The sequence below is a fragment of the Dicentrarchus labrax genome, unplaced genomic scaffold, assembly GCF_905237075.1.
Source record: "Dicentrarchus labrax unplaced genomic scaffold, dlabrax2021, whole genome shotgun sequence".
In the NCBI taxonomy this organism is placed as follows: domain Eukaryota; kingdom Metazoa; phylum Chordata; class Actinopteri; family Moronidae; genus Dicentrarchus; species Dicentrarchus labrax.
The window spans coordinates 1,885,898-1,909,546 of NW_026136717.1; the positions used below are offsets into that span (position 1 = coordinate 1,885,898).

Consider the following 23,649-nt stretch of genomic DNA (forward strand, 5'->3'; position numbering starts at 1 on the left):
ACATGACACTGCTTGACTGGAATCAGCAAACAATAAATAGATGAATGATGATGGGGTTTTTTAAGATCCCCTCCAGACACGTCACGACATATATACAATAGTCTGATTGAAACAATATTGTGTATCTGATATGTTTTTTCTTTAAAAAAAAACAGGAAAATTTCCACATTAAAATCCTTGAAAAGGCATCTATTCCTACTCCTATACTGGACTAAATTATTTGTGATGCCACAAATCATGCTCATAAGTCTGGCCCCTTAAAATCAGATTTTCAATAAGCACAGAGAAGGTTTCCCCTTTCAAACCGCAGATGAATGTGAAAACATCCTTCTAGCGTCAAACTCTTTACTGTGCAGAATGATGTACGTGCAAACATCACACAGGAAAAAAACACAGAGGAGGGGAGCTTTAAATAAAGTCAAAACAGAAAAACTTTGATTTGTCCCCTGGCCAAACGAGAGTGCTATTTTTAAAGAATCTGAAGGGACCAAATGAAAGGACAGAAAGACACATCTTCAGGCCTTGGTAAGTAAGTGAGCCTTTAGATAAAAAAAACCCCAACCAAAATGACATATTTATGTGCACTTTATGTGACCAACATGTCTCAAGATTTTTTCAGCATGCCTCATTACATCCACTTATGATATTAGGGGCTTCAGTAATTGTATAATTAATAAGGCTATTACAGTAGAGGGAAACACTGATTGGACCATAAAAAGACATCAGCTCCACATATTTGCAGTCTCACATGGTCTGATCCAAGTACACGCTGTCCTAGTCTCCCAGTGCTAAGTGATTCATCCTGCTCCCAGGACAGTCTCTGAACCTCCCTATCAGTGTCCCCCTCCATCCTCCATGTATCCCAGCAGTTCACTCTGCAGGCCCACTTGCAAACAGCTGCATTCGGGCGGGTAAAAATAAAGCAAGAAAGAAGGAAGAGCAGAGGGGAGTCTCCACATGTGGGAATAGCAGTTTTTCAAAGTTGGTGTTTTGCCAGCACTCCATCATGGTGAGATTCTGTTTATCTGAGAAACTATTCTTGGAATTGCATTTCCTGGTTCCTGTGGTTAAGTGACAGCTCTTAATTTAGAAATGAATGGATTGTGTCACAGTAAACAGAGGTTTTCACTGCACATAGGGATATAATGCCTAATAGACATAACACTAAATTACATACATACCAGTGAAGCAAAGTCCTTCCACAACGTCAGCTTTTCAGGGACTACAGAGCTGCTTTGTTTTTAGCATCATTACTTAAAAATCTGTTCAGGGTTTAAATGGGGTTGGGGAGGGGATCGTGGTGGTAACTAAGAGGTGAAGTCATTTCTAAACAATTCACTTCCTGTCTGCAGGCAGCTACCAGTTGGTGTGCATCCTGTTTTGGAGTTGAGGGCACTGCATAGTAATTGAGTGCATGTTCTGACCAATATACAAGGTCAATATTGACAGTTATAGGCCAGACCTTTCCCTTTACATTATATAACTACTAATACTTAGAGAAGTTAACATCTGACTTAATACCTTTCATGCTGAACTGCTACATATATCTGCATTTGATCAAATGGATTGTACATTGTGGATTTGGACATGAATGCACCTACTGTAAGATTGTCTTGGATAAAGCATTGGCTAAATAAATGTAACGTAACTAACTAATAAACATGGTTGGAAGGAGAACATAAATATTTTATTTACCTCTTCTTTTTATATTTAAGGAAAAAAAAGATGCTGAAAAGTGGTACAAACGTTTAGCCAGAAAACTATCAGAGGATACTTATTTCAGTGCCACCTGAGGCTAAGGAAACATAGGAGGAAATGTCATCTGTTCAACTGTTCTCCCCAGACAGCTGAGAATGGCACACAAAAGGACACGTTTTTTACTGTGGTTACTGAAAGACATTTTTATGTACCATTAGAAGTAGAACAGTGGAAGAGCAGCAACATGACCACTATTGAAAAATAAATCAGTGTAAAATGACTGATATGATGAAATATATAGTAGGTACCACTTCAAATTGTAATTATTTTCTATAAGAGCTCACAACACCTGAGACTCAAATTCAAAATGAACTTGAGACAACCGGTGTCTTTCTCGGTATGGACAAACACGTATTTGAGATTTACCAATGGTCTAGTAATCAGACCCCTGCCTGTATCACGCCCTACAGTTCTATCTGTGACCTGTGTAAATATAGCCTGGTTAAGCCAAACACCTGTGAGCTGTCCGTCAGAAGCACAGCGAGAGCAGCGAGAGCAGCGCCACAATATTAATAAGGTCACAGAACATTGCAGTCTCCATGCAACCATGATGCAACAGTCTCATGTGTGACCTTTGAACAGACTTTACACACCATTATATACAATAGCACCATATGCCATTTCATATACTGTAGATCCAAATAATAACATTCTCCATTATTATATACTTTGCTGTGGTTATAGAAGTTGAGTTGATGCTTTGGGTGGTTGAAGGCTTCTGCAGCATTTTTTGGCGGTTGCTATGGGGTTCTGGACAGTTGCTTAAATGTCCAGTGTGTAACATTTAGGAGGATCTGTTGTCAGAAATGGAATATACGGTAATATTCATAGGTATGTTTTCCTTAGTGTATAATCACCTGAAAATAAGAACTGTTGTGTTTTTGTTACCTTGGAATGAGCCGCTTTGATGTTCTGTGGGTCACCTTTCATGGAATTCGCCATGTTTCTATAGAAAGGACAAACTAAACACTGGCTCTTGATGGGGCGTTGGGGTTTTTTGTGCGTTTTGTGACCACCATAGTTTCTCCTCCACACTTGGAAGGGGAGGGTGAAGCGAGGGGGTTGTGTTTTGCAACTACACCGCTAGATGCCACTCAAGCCCACACTGGAACTTTAACAATAAGCTAAAAGTTATACTTTTCACATTATACATAAAAAATATTCAATATAAAAAGTACACAGAAAAATATTGTTTGCTGCAGCTTTAAAATTAGCTTTACAGTATTGGTAGTAATAGCAGAAGGCTAACAGCTGCATTGTTGTGGGTCGCTGAGGGTCCAACAATTGTGTGAGTCAACAACAGCTCGCTTCCCTTGAGGCAACTGGTCTTTGTCTCTCTCTCACTGGTTCTGGTGCAGCACTTGGCCATGGTGTTGACACGGTGTTGGGCAGGTCCGAGGAGGCTCATGTGTCTGGTGACCAGACATCACAAGGTTGTCATGACCATCCGTCATCTGTGTGTCTGTAGAAACCGCTGACTGGAGGAAGAGGAGCACAATGAAGACACTCAGCAGTGACTCAGCTGAAAACACATCAGCAACATAACAACTGATATTCCACCATTTCCTGCTTTCCGACTACAACTCAAAATGTATGTTTGTGGTCACAAGAACACTAGTGATGCGTGGGTCGGGGTTTTTTCCAACCCGCGGGTCCCGCTCCATCCCGCCCCGCACAACCGCATCTATTTTCACAACCCGCCCCGCCCCGCCCCGCCCCGCAGCTATTAAATACACGTTAAATATGTCATTAAATAAGGCTTTTATTTGGTCTGACAAATGTGCTTGAAAGCAGCCTTTCGAGTGGCACTGGAGACTGGCAACAACAAATTCAAATCTTAATAAAAAGAAATAAATAAATATATATATATATATATATATATATAGGCGCTTTTGTGACGTCAGGTCGCAGGTGGACTGACCCTACAGTGTTGTTAAGAAGTAGGCTGTATTGGACATATTTAATCCTTAATGACGCGCCCCGCCAATAAAGTAAGTGAATTTGAAAAGAGTTGGGTTTAATTCATGGGAATGAGTGACTGAGTATTTTGGAGGATTAAGTCATGTTAGCTTACTTCTTTTTTTAAGATGTGTTGTTAGGATTTGCAGTGAAAAGAAATTGTATATATAATATGTCAATGCTATTATACAGACATCCCTCAATTTTAATATTTTTATTGAAAAATTATTATTGAAAAGTTAATGTATTAGAGTCTCTTTCTTTCACTTAACAATTGAAATATGTTTGATATCCACAGGTTTCCTCCTCCTCCTCCTCCTCCTCCTCCTCCTCAGCAGTAGGCGATCTGAGGGGTGATGCCATCCCCCTTGTTAGCAAAATGACTAAAAAAAGAGAATTATTCAGTTTTAACTCATTTCTATTTCAACCGACACAGCTTTCAGTCCCAAAGCTTCAAGCCACGAACCCAAAGTGTCAGTATTTAACAACTAGACAATGTGTAGTTTACTGAAAGATGCAACCGGGCAGCTGTGGCTCAGAGGCAGAGCGTGCCGTTCCTTAATCGGAAGGTTGTGGGTCCGATCCCTGGCTCCTGGTGCCACATGTCGAAGTATCCTTGAGCAAGATACTGAACCCCAAATATCTCCTGATGCCGTGCATCGGTGTATGAATGTTAGTTTGTGTTCGATGGACTTTGCCATCGCTGAGTGAATGTGGCACGTTGTGTAAAAGCGCTTTGAGTGGTCGGAAGACTAGAAAGGCGCTGTACAAGTACAGGTCCATTTACCATTTCTTGTCTCTGATTGGTTGTTTTTGTTCGGGCCGGTGAAATTTTGCAAATGCCATTAGGAGCACTAGGAGGAGACAGAGGAACCTGATTTGTTCAAAGATTATCTGTCTCATGTTCTACTGGTAGTATGACAAAAATATATTTTCATAAAAGTTACCTACTGCAGCTTCAACTGACAAACATTAGCATTTTTTAAAATGCCCTTGAGTACTTGTTTGTGCTGCCAGAGTAAGTTAACACTAAATTTGTGGCTTCACACAAAAACGGTGTTAAATGCATGCAACAAAAACAGATTGTTCCAGTAACTAACCATAGTTTCCATCGCTCACTGACAGAATGTGGCTGAAAAATGTTGTGACTTATTCATAAATATATATATATTTCACACCATATATCTAATAATAATAATAATAATAATAATAATAAAAATAATATACTTTAATGTCCTTCACAGGAAATGTGTTACCGCAGTCTGTACATACATCCATAGATACGGAAAAAAAACAACATATGGACACTGCGACATAACAATAAGAATAAACACTTAATGTAGCACATTTAGCACATCGTCCCCCCCTGTCCTGTGCGTACACTCACTCATGGCTGTTACCGGGATGCCCTATAACCTCAGTGTATACACTCAAGGAGGTGGACTAACAAGATTGATAATCTCACGAGCAAAGAAAAGTGTGTGTGTGTGTGTGTGTGTGTGTGTGTGTGTGTGTGTGTGTGTGTTACTAGGGAGGGGCGAGAGCTGGCAGTGCTAGGCACAAGCTCAGATTCATGGTGGCACCCTCCCATAGTCCTCTGTGCCTTGTACAAACACAACCATAGTAGGAGAACACACAACAGGCCTCTGTTGCAGCTCCAAGTAAAGCAGTCTGCACCTTCAGTTAGATGGTTCATCAAAGCAGCATTCACTCCTAATGCACTGCTCCAAAGCACTGCAGAGGAGAGTGAGGGATGTCATAATTCCATCACTTCATTAGAGTTTTTCTGAAAAAGCTAAAGTGATGCTGGGATTTTCTGTTCATATTCAGCGCTCTACCAGTTGAGCTACCTTAGTGCCCCCTGGGTACTATTATAGATTTAAAACAAAAAAAATTATATTTGTTATGAAGCCTTTAGTGTTCCCAGAAAGGAGCTCTGTGAATATGATAAATAGCCTCAACTGAGTCAGAGTCGGTTTGAAAATAAAGAAAATATCTGTTGGTGTGGAGAAAGAACTGATCTTACTCATCTCTGCTGTGGGCTAGAGGCTCCAGGCTACTAACTGCTACTAGCATAGCATACCCACATCTCCCAACAGTCAAGTTGCATTATGGGTAGTGAAAGAAAAAGTGTGGGATAAAAAAGGCAATATCTCTGGTTCTGCTGCATCGATATTGAGTCTTTTTTTAGAGTAGAGTCATGTTTTAAAGAAGGATTCAGCTCTATTACAACATCAGTAATGAGAACACTGTACTCACTAAAGTTACTGACCTAAAAAAACAATCTCCTCTTTGCAAAGGTAATGTTTGAACCGGCGACTACAGCAAGTATAGCTTTCATATTCTCTTCCAACAAAATTTGTGATAGAACCTGGGCGTTTGTTTGCAACCTGACTGCTTGTGTTGATGCACTGTCAGTGAGTTGTTGGTTGGACAAACAGTGCGAGGCTCCAGATGTGCAGAGATATATTCCACACCCTTCTTATCTATACACATCACACTGAGGCTCATGAAGCTACAACCAGTGAGACAAGTCATTCAGAAGCTTTTTCCTGATCTTTAACCAAATTAGAGCAGTGGTTGCGAACCTGGGAATTGGGACACCCAACCCCTTCACAGGGGTGGCAAGGCCTTCTTGTTTTTAAGGGGTGTAAGAAAACTTGGATAGATATAGATATATATATCTATATCGATATAGATATATAGATATATTTACAAACGTATAAAATTCCATACAAGCAAATTATTATTATACCTATACTCTTTATTCATAGCCTATACAGCCTATTTATTCTCCTGTACAGCACTTTGGTCAACTTTGGTTGTTTTTAAAGTGCTTAACAAATAAAGTTGGATTGGATTGGATTGGATATACTTCCTCTAAACTATACTGCTGTATATATTTTATCCTGTGCAATTAGATTTTTTTCTACACCATGCCACTACCTCCTGCTGTGACCTGTGCAATGTTCCTTATCAACCACATCTGTATATAAAACGCTGTATATAGTGTACATGTTAATCTTATTCTGTTTTTTCTATTAGATCTTGGATTTTTCTATTCTATTTTTATTTAATGTGTATTTTTTATTTCTATTGTGTTGTGTTGTATCTGGAGCTGTTGTAGCGAGTGAATTTCAACAGTGTGAGATCAATAAAGTCTATCTTATCTTATCTTATCTTATCTAAGTAAAAAGATGGTAAAGACCTGAACACAAGCTGTATTCACAGAGCCTTCACTCTCAGATAAACAGTCTCGTCCTGCTGTAGAAAAGTAGTTTAAACAAGTAAAGAGCTAATAGAACAATGGTGACGCAACAGGGAGACAAAAACACTGACTTTAAAAAAGAAGCCTGTTAAGTATGTATGATTGTTAAAATATATATAATACAGACAAAAAAAAAAGTTCCTAAAAATATGGAAAACTCATCTCTGATCAATATTCACAGGAAATAATCTGCTCCAAATTCATCCAAATCGCTAATTTTACACAAACTTCCTGCAGTTATTGCATTGACTAATTAGTGAAGGGTCATCAGTTTACTCAACGATAGAGAAAGGTGCTCTTTAAGGAAAAAGGTTGGGAACCACTGTTGTGGAGTGGCACAAACGTTGAACACAACCTCTTCCCTCAGACCAGAGGGGTATTGCACAAAACCAGGATAAGGGATTAACCCGGGATATGTTGGTTATCCTGGCTGAATTTAGCCTCAAGTCGGTTGCATGAAAGCAGGTTAAACTTATCCCGGCCAAGTTACTATGGTGATTTATTCTCTGCAGTTAGCCTGCTCCAGACCAGGCTAACAGCAAGGCTAAGATAAGTCCTAGTGATTCACCTGTATTTCCACCGTCAATCCTGTGAGGAATTAATGTGTTTTACAGCATGTCCATGGTCTTTCTAAGTATGTTGCATCATTTTAATTATCCTGCATTAAAATATTACATATATATTGTAATTTCTTATTTCATTTCAATCTGTTGGCTGTTTGTAATTGCAACAGTCTTTTTATATTGATTCAAGTGGTAGTATTATTACTCAGGACAAGTGTTATATTGCTATGCTAATGAAGACTGCTTGTCAAACTGCATAAATATGTGTTTTATTGCAGTAATTGAGATTACAAAACACAGCTGATGAAGTTGCAAAGGTGTTTTCAATGAAATCTGTGACAATAGGGCAATATAGTATATATATATATACTTACACATCTAGTACATAGTGTTTTTTTATTATTTCCCTACTGATTATGGAATGGCGCCGGCGACAACGGCAGCCTGTCATGGCAGCTCCTACCATTGTTGTAGTTTCAGTGTGTTTTTTTCTATTTTTAACTGTTTTCTTACTTTCTTACTACTTTGTTCACGTCGCCTAACGTTAAATACTTTTTGGGCGTTTTTGAGCACTTTTGATTTTTTGTTTGCACGGGTCTCCATGGCGACGGCGAGTTGCACTGTTTACACCCGCGACCAGATGATCGCCCTGAGGCCCCCTAGCATCCTGACTGGAGAGAGACCCTCCATACCGGAGGAGCTGAGGAGACGGTGAGGCTGCAGAGCGGGGGTTAAACGGAGGATGAAGAAGAGGAGCTTTAAACCCTACAAACGTGGCTACACGAGCAGATACCGGACTCCAACGTCACCATTCCCGGCTTCCAGACGGTTCCAGCCGACAGGGACACCACCGCGACCGGCATGAAGAAAGGAGGGGGACTGTCCGTGCTCATAAACAACAGGTGGTGTAACGCCGGGCACGACTGTGTGAAAGAGCGTCTGCAGCCCGGACATCGAGCTCGTCGCCGTCGGACTTCGTCCGTGTTGTCTGCCACGGGAACTTTCCAGTGTTATCATCATCACTGTTTATATTCCTCACAGTGGTCTTCATCATCACCATCACTGTTTATATTTATGATGTCTTATTTATTCTCCTGTACAGCACTTTGGTCAACTTTGGTTGTTTTTAAAGTGCTTAACAAATAAAGTTGGATTGGATTGGATACTCTTACTGTTTATTTATACTGTTTTCTCTCCATCCACTTTGCTGCTGTTACATTGGAATTTCCCCATTGTGGGACAAATAAAGGAATATTTATCTATCTATCTATCTATCTATCTATCTATCTATCTCCCATTCACCTGTTCCCTCTTCATAATGGCTTGCCCTTTTTTGGAGGATGTACTGGATGAGGAAGCCCTAATCCTCAGTCGAGCATTTAGTCATGAAAGAGTCTTCTGGGACAGGTCAGACCCATTGGCCGTTGGAGATGACTATCTCATTGAGAGATACAGATTCTCAGGTGATGGACTAAGATATTTATGTAGGCTGCTGGGTCCAAAAATACAGCACAAGACGGCAGGAAGCCATGCTCTCACTGTACCACAGATGGTCTGTGGTACAGTGAGATGTTTTGCAGGTGGGAGCTTCCTTTATTCTGTTGGGGATGCAGAGAACCTCAATAAAGGAATTATTTTCCGTACATATCCTGGCTTGGTGGGCCGCCCCCTGTGCCAGTTCTATGGGCTTTTTTTAACTGCTACAATCACACAGACATTCAACATGTCAGCAGACACCTAATCTATTCACCTCATTTATTCACTGTTATCTACTTTATAGTCACTGACCAGCCTGCAAAATGTTCTTGTATTTAACTTTAACTTGCTGCCCGGTCCTTTTATGGCCAGACAAGGTTGTTCTTTATGAAGGATAGAAAGATAAAATAGATAAAAATAGATTAAATGACACAGATTGTGGATAATTGTTTGCACTTAATCATACTTTACATTTCCTGAGTAACATGAACCTCTACTTGCCACATTTAAAGCAAAGTGTACAACAGTTGATTAGTGGACTTAAAGTAACTCCTTTAGTCCTTTAATTGGAGCCTAATTATGACAGTTCCAGTGGAGCACCGTTTATTAATTGTACAGTTTTGGACTACTTAAGCATTAAGCCGGTCCGCTATTGTCTGCCAGGCTTTCTCTCTTTCTTTAATTATGGCATTGGTATTGCCTTTTTTCTTATGATATCTTCCACCTCTTCATAGAACTCCATCAGGAGCTGTTGTTCAGCGGCCGTGAAATATGAAGCGCGACTCTTATCCATGTTCCCATCGGTGATTCTGTGAGCGATCGCGAGGTCTATTTCAGTATGCCGTGAACACGCACTTATCCCGACTATCTACACCTGGCTTAACATAGCCGCACCTTTTCATCCTGGCTCGGCAAACGTGCAACCGATTAAGCCAGGATGCGCCGAGCAGGTAGGTCAGGCCGCGCTTGCTCAATTTCTTTATTCTACTTTTGTGCAATACCCCTCTGGACTGCAGCTGTACATTAGTTAGTTACGACACCTTGTGGTCAGTCTCGTTCCTGCTACCTGTTTGTTTAAGCAACGCCCATTAAAAAAACTTTTGAAGGCCTTTTCAATGGCTAACAGGAAGAAATAAAACACCAGAGACACAGTGGAAAAGGTTGCATGCGTTACCAGCCACTAAAGTACAATAGGTAGTGTGAATTATCCAGACAGCTGTTGTCCTCTGTATGTGGAAAGTGAAAGTTGTCTTCCTGATGTAGCTATTTATGTAACTACTATACTACAATGAAAGGCTGAAATAAAATAGACATTTTGAATGAGACGAAAAAATAAAAAACCCTCCCCAGCTCTCCCAAAAAAGTCACGCAACATAAAATCATTCTTTTGGAGTGTTTTATCCTCATCCTAAGGACATTTTCAGTGTTGTTTTAGTATTAAGCTGTTTTCACCAGCATTGCAATAGGCAGGTTTACCAGACAGACTGGACTTACTATTTTCTATTTTACGACTTTTTTCATATACCCCTCAGAAAAAATCTCAGACCTGGGTGACCTCAGTGGTGTGTACGGTCGTGCTCACCAGACGTGGCGGTACTCAATAAGAAGTAAGGGTACTCATGTGGACAAAAATCAGCAGTACCATCGAGTACTGGTCCGCTTCAGTAGATGATGGTTGAATATTCCTAAAAACTGACCACCTCAGTCTTTCAGCGTTGCATCCATGAGCTGCAGTATGTTGTTGGAAAGCTAAACATGGATATTAACATGAGAAATAATTCAGTTTAGCTTTACATTTAAATTCAGAGCGAATCATTTAAATTCACTTGGCTGGTGGCCCATATCTGACTCCACAGAATTTGATCAAATTGGACTGAAGTGTATTTGAATAGTGAAACACCTTAATGTCAGAAGCTAAAGGGGTGTGAACAGTTTCCAGTTGTAAAGGTCAGGTGGTTTCGGGAGTAGAGGTTCTGGGTGGGTGGGGGTGAGCGGGCCGGCCTGACAACAGCTCTAATGGAGTGGAGGAGACAGTACAGATGGACTGGGAGTACTGGGGCTCTTCCTCAGTGTTGTCGTCACTCATCGTCAGTTCGTTGAGATAGACGCCTTCCAGCTCAGTGTACTGCGGACCAGAGAAGAGCCTCATCACCGCGCAGACCTGGGGAACCTGCAGGACAGTATCCTTTAAGGTAATGATCACCACCAGGCCTACCAGTAGGTAACCTGTGCAGAGAGAAAGATGCATTATTGTTCTGTTCTATTCAACGAACAGGGTCAGGGTGCTCACTAGAAAGGCTCTGCCACATTAAAGGAAACCAAACCAAACCTTAATTATTATTATTGGTAACACCGGTGTTTACCCTACTATTTCATGTCAAAATAGTTGCTGTGACAAAAATCCATTTAAAAAAAAAAATTAAAAATGGAATAAAAATGAAAAAACTAATGGGTTAGTGACACCTTACACATCATTTGAAATAATAATATGATATACAGCTTAAAGCTGCAGGTGGTAACTTTTTTTAAAATAACTTTTTGTCATATTTGCTGAAACTTTCACTTTATCCTGACAGTAGTACGAGACAGATAATCTGAATGGAAACAACCAATGAGAGCTGGTCCTCTCTGCTCTATTTCTCTGCAGACTGCAACCAGATACTGAAGGATAGTTAGGCTTTAAATATTTAGAAAGCTAGAGCAGGTTGGACTCAGCCAGAGGAGAAAACAATTGTGAATTATAGAAGTCAGCCAGGTTTCAAAACTACAACAGATATTTTTATTCTATGAAAACAGCAGATGTTCAAGGTGTCAGACAAGCAGTCCTATAAACTGTCCTCAGCAGGTATTCAGTCAGGGAGGAATAACCATTCTACCCATCACTCCATACTCCATAGTTTCTAGTCTCTCCTGTGTGTGGGATCCTGTTACTGACACTCGGATGAACACAGGCCTTTTTCCACCAACAGGGAATCGACTACATTCCGGTTCAAGGACCTAGTTTTGAGCTGTTCAGAGCATTTCGACCAAAAGCAAAGCTGGCACGTCATATTCTGCATGTGCAATGTACAGAGCCCTCTGCTGATAATGCATCTGATTACTATGGTTCCACTCAAAACTGGTGGAAATGTAATCTATTCAACGAACAGGGTCAGGGTGCTCACTAGAAAGGCTCTGCCACATTAAAGGAAACCAAACCAAACCTTAATTATTATTATTGGTAACACCGGTGTTTACCCTACTATTTCATGTCAAAATAGTTGCTGTGACAAAAATCCATTTAAAAAAAAAAATTAAAAATGGAATAAAAATGAAAAAACTAATGGGTTAGTGACACCTTACACATCATTTGAAATAATAATATTATGATATACAGCTTAAAGCTGCAGGTGGTAACTTTTTTTAAAATAACTTTTTGTCATATTTGCTGAAACTTTCACTTTATCCTGACAGTAGTACAAGACAGATAATCTGAATGGAAACAACCAATGAGAGCTGAGAAAGATAGTTGATTGAGTATCATTCCCTAGTCGTCAAATGCTGACACTTTGGGTACTACTGTCAGGATATAGTGGAAGTTTCAGCAAATATGACTAAAAGTTACTTTTTTAGCTTCAAGTTAAAAGTTAGTTACTTTTTTAGCTTGAAGTTAGCTTTAAAGTCAAACCCTGCAGACTGATATTGTTGCAGTTCTAATGTAAGTTAATTCACAACAACACATTTAATCAATATAATGTATCCTCTTTACACTGGCTTCCATGCTTTAGAATTGATTTTAAGCTGCTTTTAATTACTTACAAGGCCCTAAATGGTCTGACTCTCCAGTATATTACGGATCTTTTATACCCGTATGACCCTGCTCGCACTTTGAGATCCTCTGACAGGGGCCTTTATCTGTTCCAGACTCTTGGCTGGAGATTAAAGGGGACAGAGCTTTTGAAATAAGAGCCCCAAGGCAGTCAGTAAATCTAAGCTCAAAACATACTTATATTGCACCAGCTTCTCTGATTCTAGTATTACTCTGTTTAAGTTTCTCGGTGCTGTTTTTATGCGTTTCCATGCCATTTTATGTGTTCTTTGCTTTATTTGTGAAGCATTCTGTAACTTTGTTGTGATGCTATATAATTAAAGATATTATTCTTACACAAACATGACTCAAACATGATCCTTTTACTTACATGTGGTGAGTAGTTCGAGGGTCTCCCTGGCCGTTGGGCCCCAGGTCCTCCCCAGAGAGTCTCCCCCCTGACCGACAGTACTCAGGACAATGAAGCAGAAAAAAAGGGCGTCCAAGAAGCTCCAGTCCGGCTCCGCAGCGCAGACCAGGAGGGCGGGGAGGAGGAACAGGAGGGACAGGACGAGCGCAGAGAGGAGGCCGGCATGGACCAGGGCGGCCCGGGCGTAGGGCATACCCCAGTAAGTGCACAGGTGGTGGACGGGAGCGTGTGTGACAACAGGGAGGAGGATGTTGGAGAGGAGGGTGAGGAGGAAGAGGGTGAGGGGGATCCCCAGGATGCAGTAGAAGATGCAGAAGAGCTTGGCCTCGTATGATTTGGGGGTGTAGGAGTCTGAGCCTGAGGAGGAAAATGACAAATACAGGAACCATTCTGGCCTCAATCGATTCATTGTGGAGTCTATACCACAATGCTCCAGAGCCCAAAGAAACAACCAACAGTCCAAAACCTAAAGATTTGAAGTTTACTATCACAGGAGACTGAGAAAACCAGCAGTCACTCACATTTAAGAAGCTAGAACCGGTATGATTAACTCAAATGATGGATCTATCTAAATCTACCACTCAACAGACTTCCATTGTAATAAAACTGATGGATGTGTCTTATCCACACTTTAATTCATTATTAAATGAATAATGATAGTGTGTGACTACATCTAATAACAATCCTGCATTTGAAACTTAACAGTATATTGAGTACTATAAGCAAGATTTACTTAGAGGTCCATTGTTTAACATTATTGAAGGACTGTCAGAAATGGAATATAATACCCATAGATATGTTTTCATCAGTGTATGATCACCTGAAAATAAAAATCATTGTGTTTTCGTTACTGAAGAATTAGATGTTTGTATCCTCTTGTTTCCTGTTGAACCACCATGTTTCTACAGTAGCCCAGAAAGTACAAACCAAATGCTGTCTCTAGATTAAGATAATTTCTTGTGTTCTACACCGCTGGATGCCACTAAACCCCACACACTGGACCCTCTCCCTCTGTAGATAAAACAGTTCATCGTAAGGTAACAAAAACACAATGATTCTAATTTTTTTTAAAGTTGATTGTACAGAATGAAATGGGAAAAGATCAATAATTATTATTGATAAATTATTATTGATCATGATCAATAATGAAAATATTGACTAGCTGCAGCCTGGTTTAAGATGTCTGCATTGACTGCATCTTACCCATGGTGGTCAGAGTGACAATGACAAAATAAAGAGAAGATGTAAAGTCATAGCTCCTCTCCTCAGCGTCAGCCTTCAGAACGGCCACATCGCTGCGGTGAGCGGACAGAGCCTTCCCCAGCAGCTCCCTCAGCCCGCTCTCCTGCACACACGGGTTCTCCTGCAGGAAGGAGCGACGCAGCTCCTCCACCTCGGCCCTCAGCTCCCTCTCCACCGGCTTCTCCACGGCCGTGAACGCCACACCTCCCAGCACGACGAAGAGCAGGTAGCAGAGGACCAGGCAGGAGAGCGCGTTGACCTGACAGAACAGAGCCAGTGAGGACGTGAGCCGGGACATTGTTGGTCCTCTCTGCTCTATTTCTCTGCAGACTGCAACCAGATACTGAAGGATAGTTAGGCTTTAAATATTTAGAAAGCTAGAGCAGGTTGGACTCAGCCAGAGGAGAAAACAATTGTGAATTATAGAAGTCAGCCAGGTTTCAAAACTACAACAGATATTTTTATTCTATGAAAACAGCAGATGTTCAAGATGTCAGACAAGCAGTCCTATAAACTGTCCTCAGCAGGTATTCAGTCAGGGAGGAATAACCATTCTACCCATCACTCCATACTCCATAGTTTCTAGTCTCTCCTGTGTGTGGGATCCTGTTACTGACACTCGGATGAACACAGGCCTTTTTCCACCAACAGGGAATCGACCACATTCCGGTTCAAGGACCTAGTTTTGAGCTGTTCAGAGCATTTCGACCAAAAGCAAAGCTGGCACGTCATATTCTGCATGTGCAATGTACAGAGCCCTCTGCTGATAATGCATCTGATTACTATGGTTCCACTCAAAACTGGTGGAAATGTGGACTGGCTGCTAGATGGCAGCATGGTTCTAAGAATCTTAAACAGAACTGGGTCAAGAACCAGAACTAATTTGGTGGAAAAGGGGCCACAGTGGAGCATTCAGCAGATAAAGAGTTGGAGGAGACTAAAACAACAACAACAGCGTGAATATTGGACTTACATTCATCGGGACATGAACATGACTCCAAATGATACTAACAGATTCACCGTATCAACTTAAAAAGGTGACAATAAGTCAGTGTTGTGTTCATAACTTTAACGTTTCAGTGGCCAAATAAATGGCAAATCTAATCAAGAAAACATCTTCAACACATAACGTTAATAATAATATAATAATTCTCATTAACAAGCAATTTGACAACACGTGTGCAGTGGTGTAGTGCAGGGTATTGTCTGTCTGCATTGGGTATACCCACTTCTAAATCACTTCTGATGTGCATCATTCATAGCTGTGGATGGAGAAGGGAATAAAGGAAGAGTAGTACTACGTGTTACTATTTATAATGCAGGGTGTTTGTCCTTGGGGCATAAATTAGTATACCAGCTGCACACCAACAGCACCGCACACATACAGGAAACTGCCATTATTTTATTTATTTATTTATTTATTATGCTGCCTATCTGATGTCAAAGTGAGAAATGGTTTCTTGATTGACTTGCCTCCTGGCTCAAAAGCCAAAATATGAAAAAAACAACATGTATCCTGATTACATTGTTGTGGTCCATGCCGGCGTCACTTCATATTAAAGCTCATATATGCTGAGTTTTTATGTAGTTGTAGCATCTTTCTTAGAAGTTAAAAAGTTTGTTTGTAGAAAAATGAATCCCTCCTAGTGAAAGCTGGTGCAGTTTCAGTGGGTTGTGTACGTAGGTGGAGTAGTGCTGGACTTTGCTGTCCACCACTGTCTTCTTTGATACCACCACTAGGGGGTGCCAACGTCAGACATTTTCAAATACTACATATAGCAGCTTTAAATCAGTTGGAATTGACCATAAAGACTTATATCCAATATTGTTCTCCACCTTGATAAGAAATCTGAATCCTTGCAACTTGAACTATGAAATATCATAAAAGCTGAGAATGTGAACAAGGGTCTGTTAGTCTGTAGCTCTGCAGTCTGAAGCTCCTCCCTAGAGCGGCAGATGTAGGGAGTAATGGGAACACGCCCAGCGGTGTACAGGTTTGCCCACCCTGCCAATGACAGGCAGTTTGTGAGCATAGGCACGTGGCGGGATGGCAGGAAGAGGTGGAGTTGGGGCGAAGGTGGTCTGGAAGGGGCGGCGGCCTTGGCATCGGCGACCCATCTGCCGCCCGCCGATGAGGAAGGCGAACACCGGGATTCCAGTCTGAGGGGAGGTGAAGCGGGCTTTGGGGAAAACGTCGCGAGACAGACCAGCCGAACGCTGGCCTGAACGTGATGAGGAAGATCTGGAGCGCTGCACAGAGGAGGAGGAAGAGGAGGAGGAGGAGCGAGCCAAGGACCTGGAGGAGAGAAGGAAGTCAGCTACATTCAGCACTGCAGACACAAACCCAACAGTTGAGCTTTCAGAGAGGGTCAGACTGGTTCACCTTCCAGGTCCGGTAGCTGCCAGGCTGGGTGGGGGCGGATCAGTGCGGGGACTCCCATCCTGCCTGGGGCTGATGTTGAGGTTGGCAGTCAGCTGTGGCATCTTTCGGGTGGTATCAGGGTTGGAGGCGAGGCCGGGGGGTTCCTTCCTGGCGTCCCCGAGCTGGGACGGGGTGCAGGGGGGGTAGCTGCCGAAGCCGGGACCTGTACTGAACCTGACGGCCAGGCTGTCTCCGAAGAAGGAGTAGAGCTCGCAGTACATGGCGGGCAGAGGGACTGGGGTCCACTCCTCCCAGGGACAGCCAGCCCCGCCCGCCTGAAGGTGGCTGGCGATTCCCAGGGCAGCCTCTGACAGGGGCTCTGGAGGGGGGCTCAGGCCGGGGGAGCTCACCCTGTAGCCCATAGCGCCTGCCACAGAGCCCAGCTGACCACTGGAGCCTCCCTCTGCCGGCTGAGACAGAGACAGAGCCTTCATCTTCAGCAGGCGCTCCACTGCCACCTGCAGGACAGACAGGGGAACTTACTGACTGCAAACAGCTGCAATGCCACGTGGGAAATGTGCTCTGAATGTTTATGGAAGCACAAGATGTCAACTTCACACACAAGATACAGTACTTAACATACATACATACAAACTCTTCTTTACAAAGAATACAGCAAAACTGACCCTTTCATATTCTAGGATGTAAATAAAGCTACCTCATCACTTGACACTTTGGCTTCATTTAATATCAACATCCAACATTGCAACATTTTAGATATATGAGAAACTAAGAAAAGCAGAATGATTTAACTAAACTGAACTTAGGGGTCCAATAAAACCTAAATCACAGTCATGATGTAGTATAATGAACAGGCTATGCTTACTATGCATATGCTGTATGTACTATAAGAAACACTGGTGTAAATGTCAGTGCTTGCAAAAACTAAAGTGATGACTAACTAGCAGTGAGGATTTTGCCTAAAAATCAAATCCAAACAGGAGTGTTGTAGTTGCTGACTGTAAGGACTGCAGTACTGACCAGGATGGCTCCATACACCTTATGTCCATCTGCTTTGACCTGGGCATTGGACACAGAGTAGTCATCCAACACAGCCTGGAGGTTGGCCCAGTAGGCAGGAAGGTGTGGAAAGAGCACCCTCTCCACAGCCTGCCAACACAAATGTTTTAGGGATTCACAGCTTCAAAGACATTTCTGGTCAGAGAAGCACAAAGCAGTCAAAGCCATATTTAATAAAAGAACACCTTTCCATTTACACTTTTACTTTAGGAAATGCTGAATTTCATTCAGGGCCCTTCATTTTATTTATTTATTTATTTTTAACCTTTATTTAACCAGGAAAAGTCCCATTGAGTTACAGTAACTCTTCTCCCAGGGAGTCCTGGCCAAGACTGACACTATACGTACTAAAACACAAACAAGACATTACACTTAACTTAAGCTAATACAGACATACAACTTAAAGGGCACCTAGTTAAAAACAATTACACTGTTCTGTCAGAGTTGACTTTAAAAGGTTTTTAAAAGTATTGAAAGGTGGAAGTGATTCTAGATTTATTCTGTGTCCTGATATCTTCTTGTAAAAACTGCCTCCCGATTCCCCCACAATAGAGGAATGGACAGTAATTCAAAATCAAAATCTATACTTTGAGAGAACAAATGTCTACAAACATATGATCTTTGGGAATGTGTCTCACACACACTGATACAATAATCACAGATGGGAGTCATAAGTCTCAATCACACACTTTCTCAGTGTAACTGGTAGGTATGCTGGTGTTTGTTGTTTGTTTTCACCTGATAACATGAGCTGGGTAGAACATTTTTTTCGGGGGAATTTGGCACTTTACTTTTTGTGATACGCCTATTGGACTGTATTGCATACTTGTTGTCTTATTTGTAATCCATGTTGACTGTGGTGAAGCCAAAGACAATTTCAGGCTTCCTACTCTTTTTAACATCACATTTCCCAGGAGTTGCTAACAAACCTTCATATAAGCTGCAATATTGGGCAACTTGACTACATTAATTTGGCTACAGACCATAACAGTTCAAATAAAGTAGAATTTATTTCATTTTACAGAAAATTAATCTTCTAGAAAATGTAATTGTTCATCACTGTGCATCTATTTATCACAGCAAGAAGAAATGTGATCATTAACAGGCTGTATATGCATGGAGATATGAGAATGTCACTTGTAGCTCTGGAAAAAACAGACTTGATGCCGAAAAGATCACTGCTGTCAGTTCCACTTTACATCTGGTAAACCTACTTTGGAGCGTCATACAGCTTATCCTTCCAGCAGTCGATGTTCAAACAGAAAACACACCAAGGTTTACATAGGAGATCTAAAAATTCTAACATTTCTAAGATATTTGGTCATTTTAATCAATTTCCATGACTGGAAAACTAGTCTCTACATTTCCAACTTTTCCAGCTTTTCTAGGATGGTGCAGGAACGCTGAATTTTTCCAACCCAACCTTTGTTACAGAAACACAAGATTTACAGATGGAAGCAGTGAACGTACCTTCCATCCCAGAGCATGAAGCCCCACCACGGCTCCGTAATGGGAGCAGAGCGGTCTCACTGGGTCAGACAGAACCTTCTGGAGCGACAGCAGGATCTGATGGTAGAGACCACTCACCAGATCACCATGAGTCCTAGAGAAAAAAACAAAACAATAAAAAGGAGAATAAATACTTTGGACTTTCACCACATGGACTGAAACAGGCCCAAAAGGATTTTAATGTTGCTCTGTGTCTGCTGGATGTCTAAATATCCATTTGCTGTTACAACTTAAATGGTGGAAAAAGGCTGATACCACGCTGGTTGGTCAATAGGAAACTCACTGAAACAAACTCTGAATCATTGTTGTCAGTTGGCCTGAAAAACAAATGTTTTTGGTAGATTCTTTGGAGTTTCATATAAAGCACAATAAACCCTGCGTGTGATTGTATAATATGACCCCGTATCATCTGAACCGTATGAACAGTCTCTGTTTCAGTAGCTCACCAGAAGATGTGGCTGAGGAGCAGTGCTGCGTAGTCCCTGAGGGTCCAGTGGTCATTGAGCGGGTTGATGGAGGCGGCCAGCGGCTCCAGGATGCAGTACATGACGCTGGATACCAGGCTGCGCACATATGAGCCCAGGTACAGGAAGGGGTTCTGGACCAGGCTCTTCACCATGTGGAGAAGCCGGTTGAGTTGCTCCAGATCATGGCTCACTGACTTCACCTGGACAGAGACAGCCACACAGTCAACAACTGCATTCATTTCCAGTTTTTTTTTTTTTTTTTTACAGAAAATCCAAACTATTCTAAAAGTGAATAAACAATAAAAATGGTATCGTACCCCACTGATAACATAAACAAAGTATGGCAGGAGTGCGGCGATCTTGGAGTTGGACTGCAGGTCCAGCAGAGCCACCTGAAACACGCAGCAGAAAAATGTCACTGGTATCACTGTTTAACCTCACAGAACATCTGCTTGTGCTGATCAGCAGTCTACCTTCATGAGGTGGGGGTCCTCTCCTAGGATGGCCCGTGTGATCTGCTGGTAGTACTTCAACAAGTCGTCTGACAGAGACTGCACTGCTGTGGGAACTGAGACAGGTCAACAGACAGACACTGAAACCGTCACTCAGTCAGAGGCAGAGGTCACATATAAACAGGAGTCACCTGTTAAACATTATTACATCCTATGGAGTCAGTTGAGGTGCCGCAGGTTGATGTGTGTATTATCATAAACAGGGATATTTGCCTCTTTACCCAAATACAGAGGAGAGGAAACGTCGCTGATATTAATGATAATGTGGCTGAGTAATACCTGTCCCCTGAGGCTCCAGGTTGCCTTTCCCATCCAGGTACGACACATTCACTGACAGGAGAAGAAAACGGGAGAAATGATTAGTTATTAGTGTTAGTCCGTCATTAGTAATGACTGAAAGACCTGGATTGTGAACTTTCAGCATCCAGCACACTTCTGTCTGGGTTATGTTAGTGCGGTGGGTCATACCTCGCACCATGGTCTCAGCACAGCCCTTGGGAATGTTGGTGGCCAGAGCCAACTCCACCAGGTTGATGTCCCGGTCCTCGACGAAGAAAAGCTCTCCTTCTTTCACTGAACGGAAAGGGAGCGCATCCTGGGCCCCATAGCCACAGATGGCCTGAAGAACACAGGGAGGATAAGAAGCTGAAGGCAGTGACCTCTGTAGAGCGTCACACTGACCGTACAGACAGACAACAACATTCTCACCTCCACGTTGCTCCAGCGCAGAGCTCTGTTGAAGTCCTCCACCATCAGCTTCCTCCTCTTGGCGTGTCTCATAAACTGAGAGCTGCTCTGTGCGGGTCCAAACAGCACACCTTCAATACTGCACTACTTTATATTCCATATCCACTCAGCAATAATGATGTGATAGAGATTTGTCTCTAGGAGTATATTGGTAATGTTTATCTCATAAAGCTTATCCTTTAAAGCCATACTCCACCCAAAATCAATCATTTGAGTATGAAACAAGGTGACTGTAGACTGTGTGTCTAAATGGGATGAGTGCGGATGTGTGGAATTAAAGCCATCCGTCCATGCACCCTGCAGCACTGACCTGCGTTGCCTCCCTGAGCCGGTAACACACGTCCTCCGCCAGTAGCGAGGCCACATCGTCGCCGAGGTCCACGCCTGCACTCTCGGCCATGAGTTTGACAGACTCCCGGGAAACCTCGGCGAAGCGGCGCTCCTCCCGGTCCGCCATGCTCATGACGACCACTCAGAAACTGTGTAAGGAAAGCACCGTACGTTAACAACAGCGACCAGTGCACTTCACAAGGTTGGGGCACAGCACTAACTTACAACGTTCTTACAGCTGGCGTTTCAAAGCTCAGATTTAGAAGATTTTATTAAAACTGAGTCGGGCTTGGTGGGTCAGATATAACCCGAATGCACAATAACACATATTAGATTCGTTGCAGGTCTTGACTTCCGGTGCATCCACTACGTATTAGTGACAATATGCCAAGAATGTTTAAACCGCCACATTTTTCAATGGGATTTGGTACACGATTCTTTCTGAATACGCGGACGCGCTGCCCAGAATGCTAACAAAATGAAATCTGGGTTCCGTCTACCAGCTGGAACAAACAACTTAAAACAACAAAAGTGACAATTATTAGAGTTAATCTGGCGCAAAGACAACCACCGTTGATCGGTGTATAAAAGTACGGTACTGTATTATTTAGATAAAAGAAAAACTGTAAAGCAACCACATCACGTTCATAGCCTGAGCCATTCAGTAACGGGTTGTAAAGTTAGCTAGCTAAGAGGCTTATAGCAAGCTGTCTAAGAACGGCGGACAAAATGCGACTATAATCTGGAATACTTGAACCAGACTTTACCGTAGTAGCTCAAACGGCCGAAGGTTCACTATCATCGGTCAGCAGCAGAGTTTACATCGGTGAAGCTACTCTGCTCACTAGGCGCTCCATTAACAGTGTCAAGTTCCAAGCATGAGAAAGGAAGACGTCCGTTGAACCCTTCAAAATAAGGCCGGAGAGCACATTCTGTCCATTTTCTAATAGCCTGCCGGTCGCATTGATGATTAATATTAAATATACTATGGAGGACTCTTTAAAGTTAGCAAAATAAAACCATACATGTAAAATGTAACATTTATTTAAATGGGTTTCAAAACGTTTCCTAATTTAAGTGAACGAGTTTGACAAGAAAGTCCCAATATCCGCTTTAAATCGAGCTAACTTGACTATGCTAGCGCTACATGTTGACGTTTTCCGTATACTAGTGACGCGCCACGAGGTGAAGGCCAGTGATTGGTCGATCGAAGAGCATCGGGAGGCACCGATTGGTTAATCAGACGCCTGAATAAAGGGATGTTATGGAAAGTGCCGGGGAGGAGTGAACTAACGTTGTATGAAGCAGTAGGTTGATGGGTCCGTGTATGTTTTGGTCATTGGATTTTCCTTTCAGAAACGGGTATTAAAAACAGAAAACGAGTGGTTATTTGATTTTTGTTTTAAAATACAAAAATTCAAATTGAAATACAAAGCGTTTTTCTTTTTCATGGTCAGAAAGGGATGAGCGAAATTTAAAAAGATATTCGATTTTCATTTTCTATTTCATATAACAAAAAATAAAATCACTAGAAAACAGAAACAGAATATTCTGAGACCGGATGTTGTCATTTACAGGACGGTGCTGTGTAGAAGAAACAGTAGGCTAGTAGACTGCAGTCAATCCAGCCGTGAGTCCGATCTCCGTGGTCAAATCAGCCGCACTTAAATTTAGAGTGTACAAGTATTCTCAGCATTATGGTAAATGCGGAGAAACAGCGTATTTACTTCCGGTTTTCAAAATAAAGGTATTTAGAACAGTAAGCTATAATTAAAATATGTTATATTAAAGTGTTGTGCCCCTGATGAATAAAAAAACACTTCATATCAAGTATCTTTACTGCACCAGTGTGGAGAAATGCCAAAATAAAAGTCTCATATTTATGCCTCCAGAGATTGCATATTTGACCATATTTGAGGTACTGTAAAAACATATTGCTCAGTGTTTCCTGGCTACTGATGGTATATTTGACTTTTACACGAGACTAGACGCATAATATCAAGCATTTTTACTGCACCAATTTGGAGACATTTAAGAATAAATGTCCCATATTTATACCTTCAGATTCCATATTTTCTTATATTTACCACTGTAAAAACATATTGCTCAATATTTCCAGGCTATGAGTGAAGCATTTTCATTATACTTCAATAATGATG

At 41.8% G+C, this 23,649-nt stretch overlaps 2 protein-coding genes across 3 annotated transcripts; both read right to left on the reverse strand.

Annotated features, from left to right (window-relative positions):
* Positions 1–9,484: 9,484 nt before the first annotated feature.
* kcnk7 (potassium channel, subfamily K, member 7) lies at positions 9,485–14,829 on the reverse strand. Of its 2 annotated transcripts, none has more exons than XM_051375242.1 (3): positions 14,445–14,829; positions 13,203–13,598; positions 9,485–11,250 (listed from the first exon to the last, which is right to left on the reverse strand). In XM_051375242.1, the coding sequence occupies exons 1-3, from the start codon at positions 14,779–14,781 to the stop codon at positions 10,973–10,975; spliced, it is 1,011 nt and encodes a 336-aa protein (XP_051231202.1). In that variant the 5' UTR covers positions 14,782–14,829; the 3' UTR covers positions 9,485–10,972. The 2 variants fall into 2 exon arrangements, with proteins under 2 accessions (XP_051231202.1, XP_051231203.1); XM_051375243.1 differs by having other exon boundaries at positions 11,042–11,194.
* A 92-nt stretch (positions 14,830–14,921) lies between these two features.
* On the reverse strand, positions 14,922–22,413 carry taf6l (TAF6-like RNA polymerase II, p300/CBP-associated factor (PCAF)-associated factor). The gene is made up of 12 exons (XM_051375210.1): positions 22,258–22,413; positions 21,471–21,639; positions 21,122–21,208; positions 20,882–21,032; positions 20,693–20,743; positions 20,375–20,469; positions 20,219–20,293; positions 19,881–20,101; positions 19,396–19,528; positions 17,887–18,015; positions 16,867–17,363; positions 14,922–16,779 (listed from the first exon to the last, which is right to left on the reverse strand). Exons 2-12 carry the CDS (start codon positions 21,621–21,623, stop codon positions 16,428–16,430), a joined length of 1,944 nt encoding a protein of 647 aa, XP_051231170.1. The 5' UTR covers positions 21,624–21,639; positions 22,258–22,413; the 3' UTR covers positions 14,922–16,427.
* Between the last annotated feature and the right edge of the window lie 1,236 nt (positions 22,414–23,649).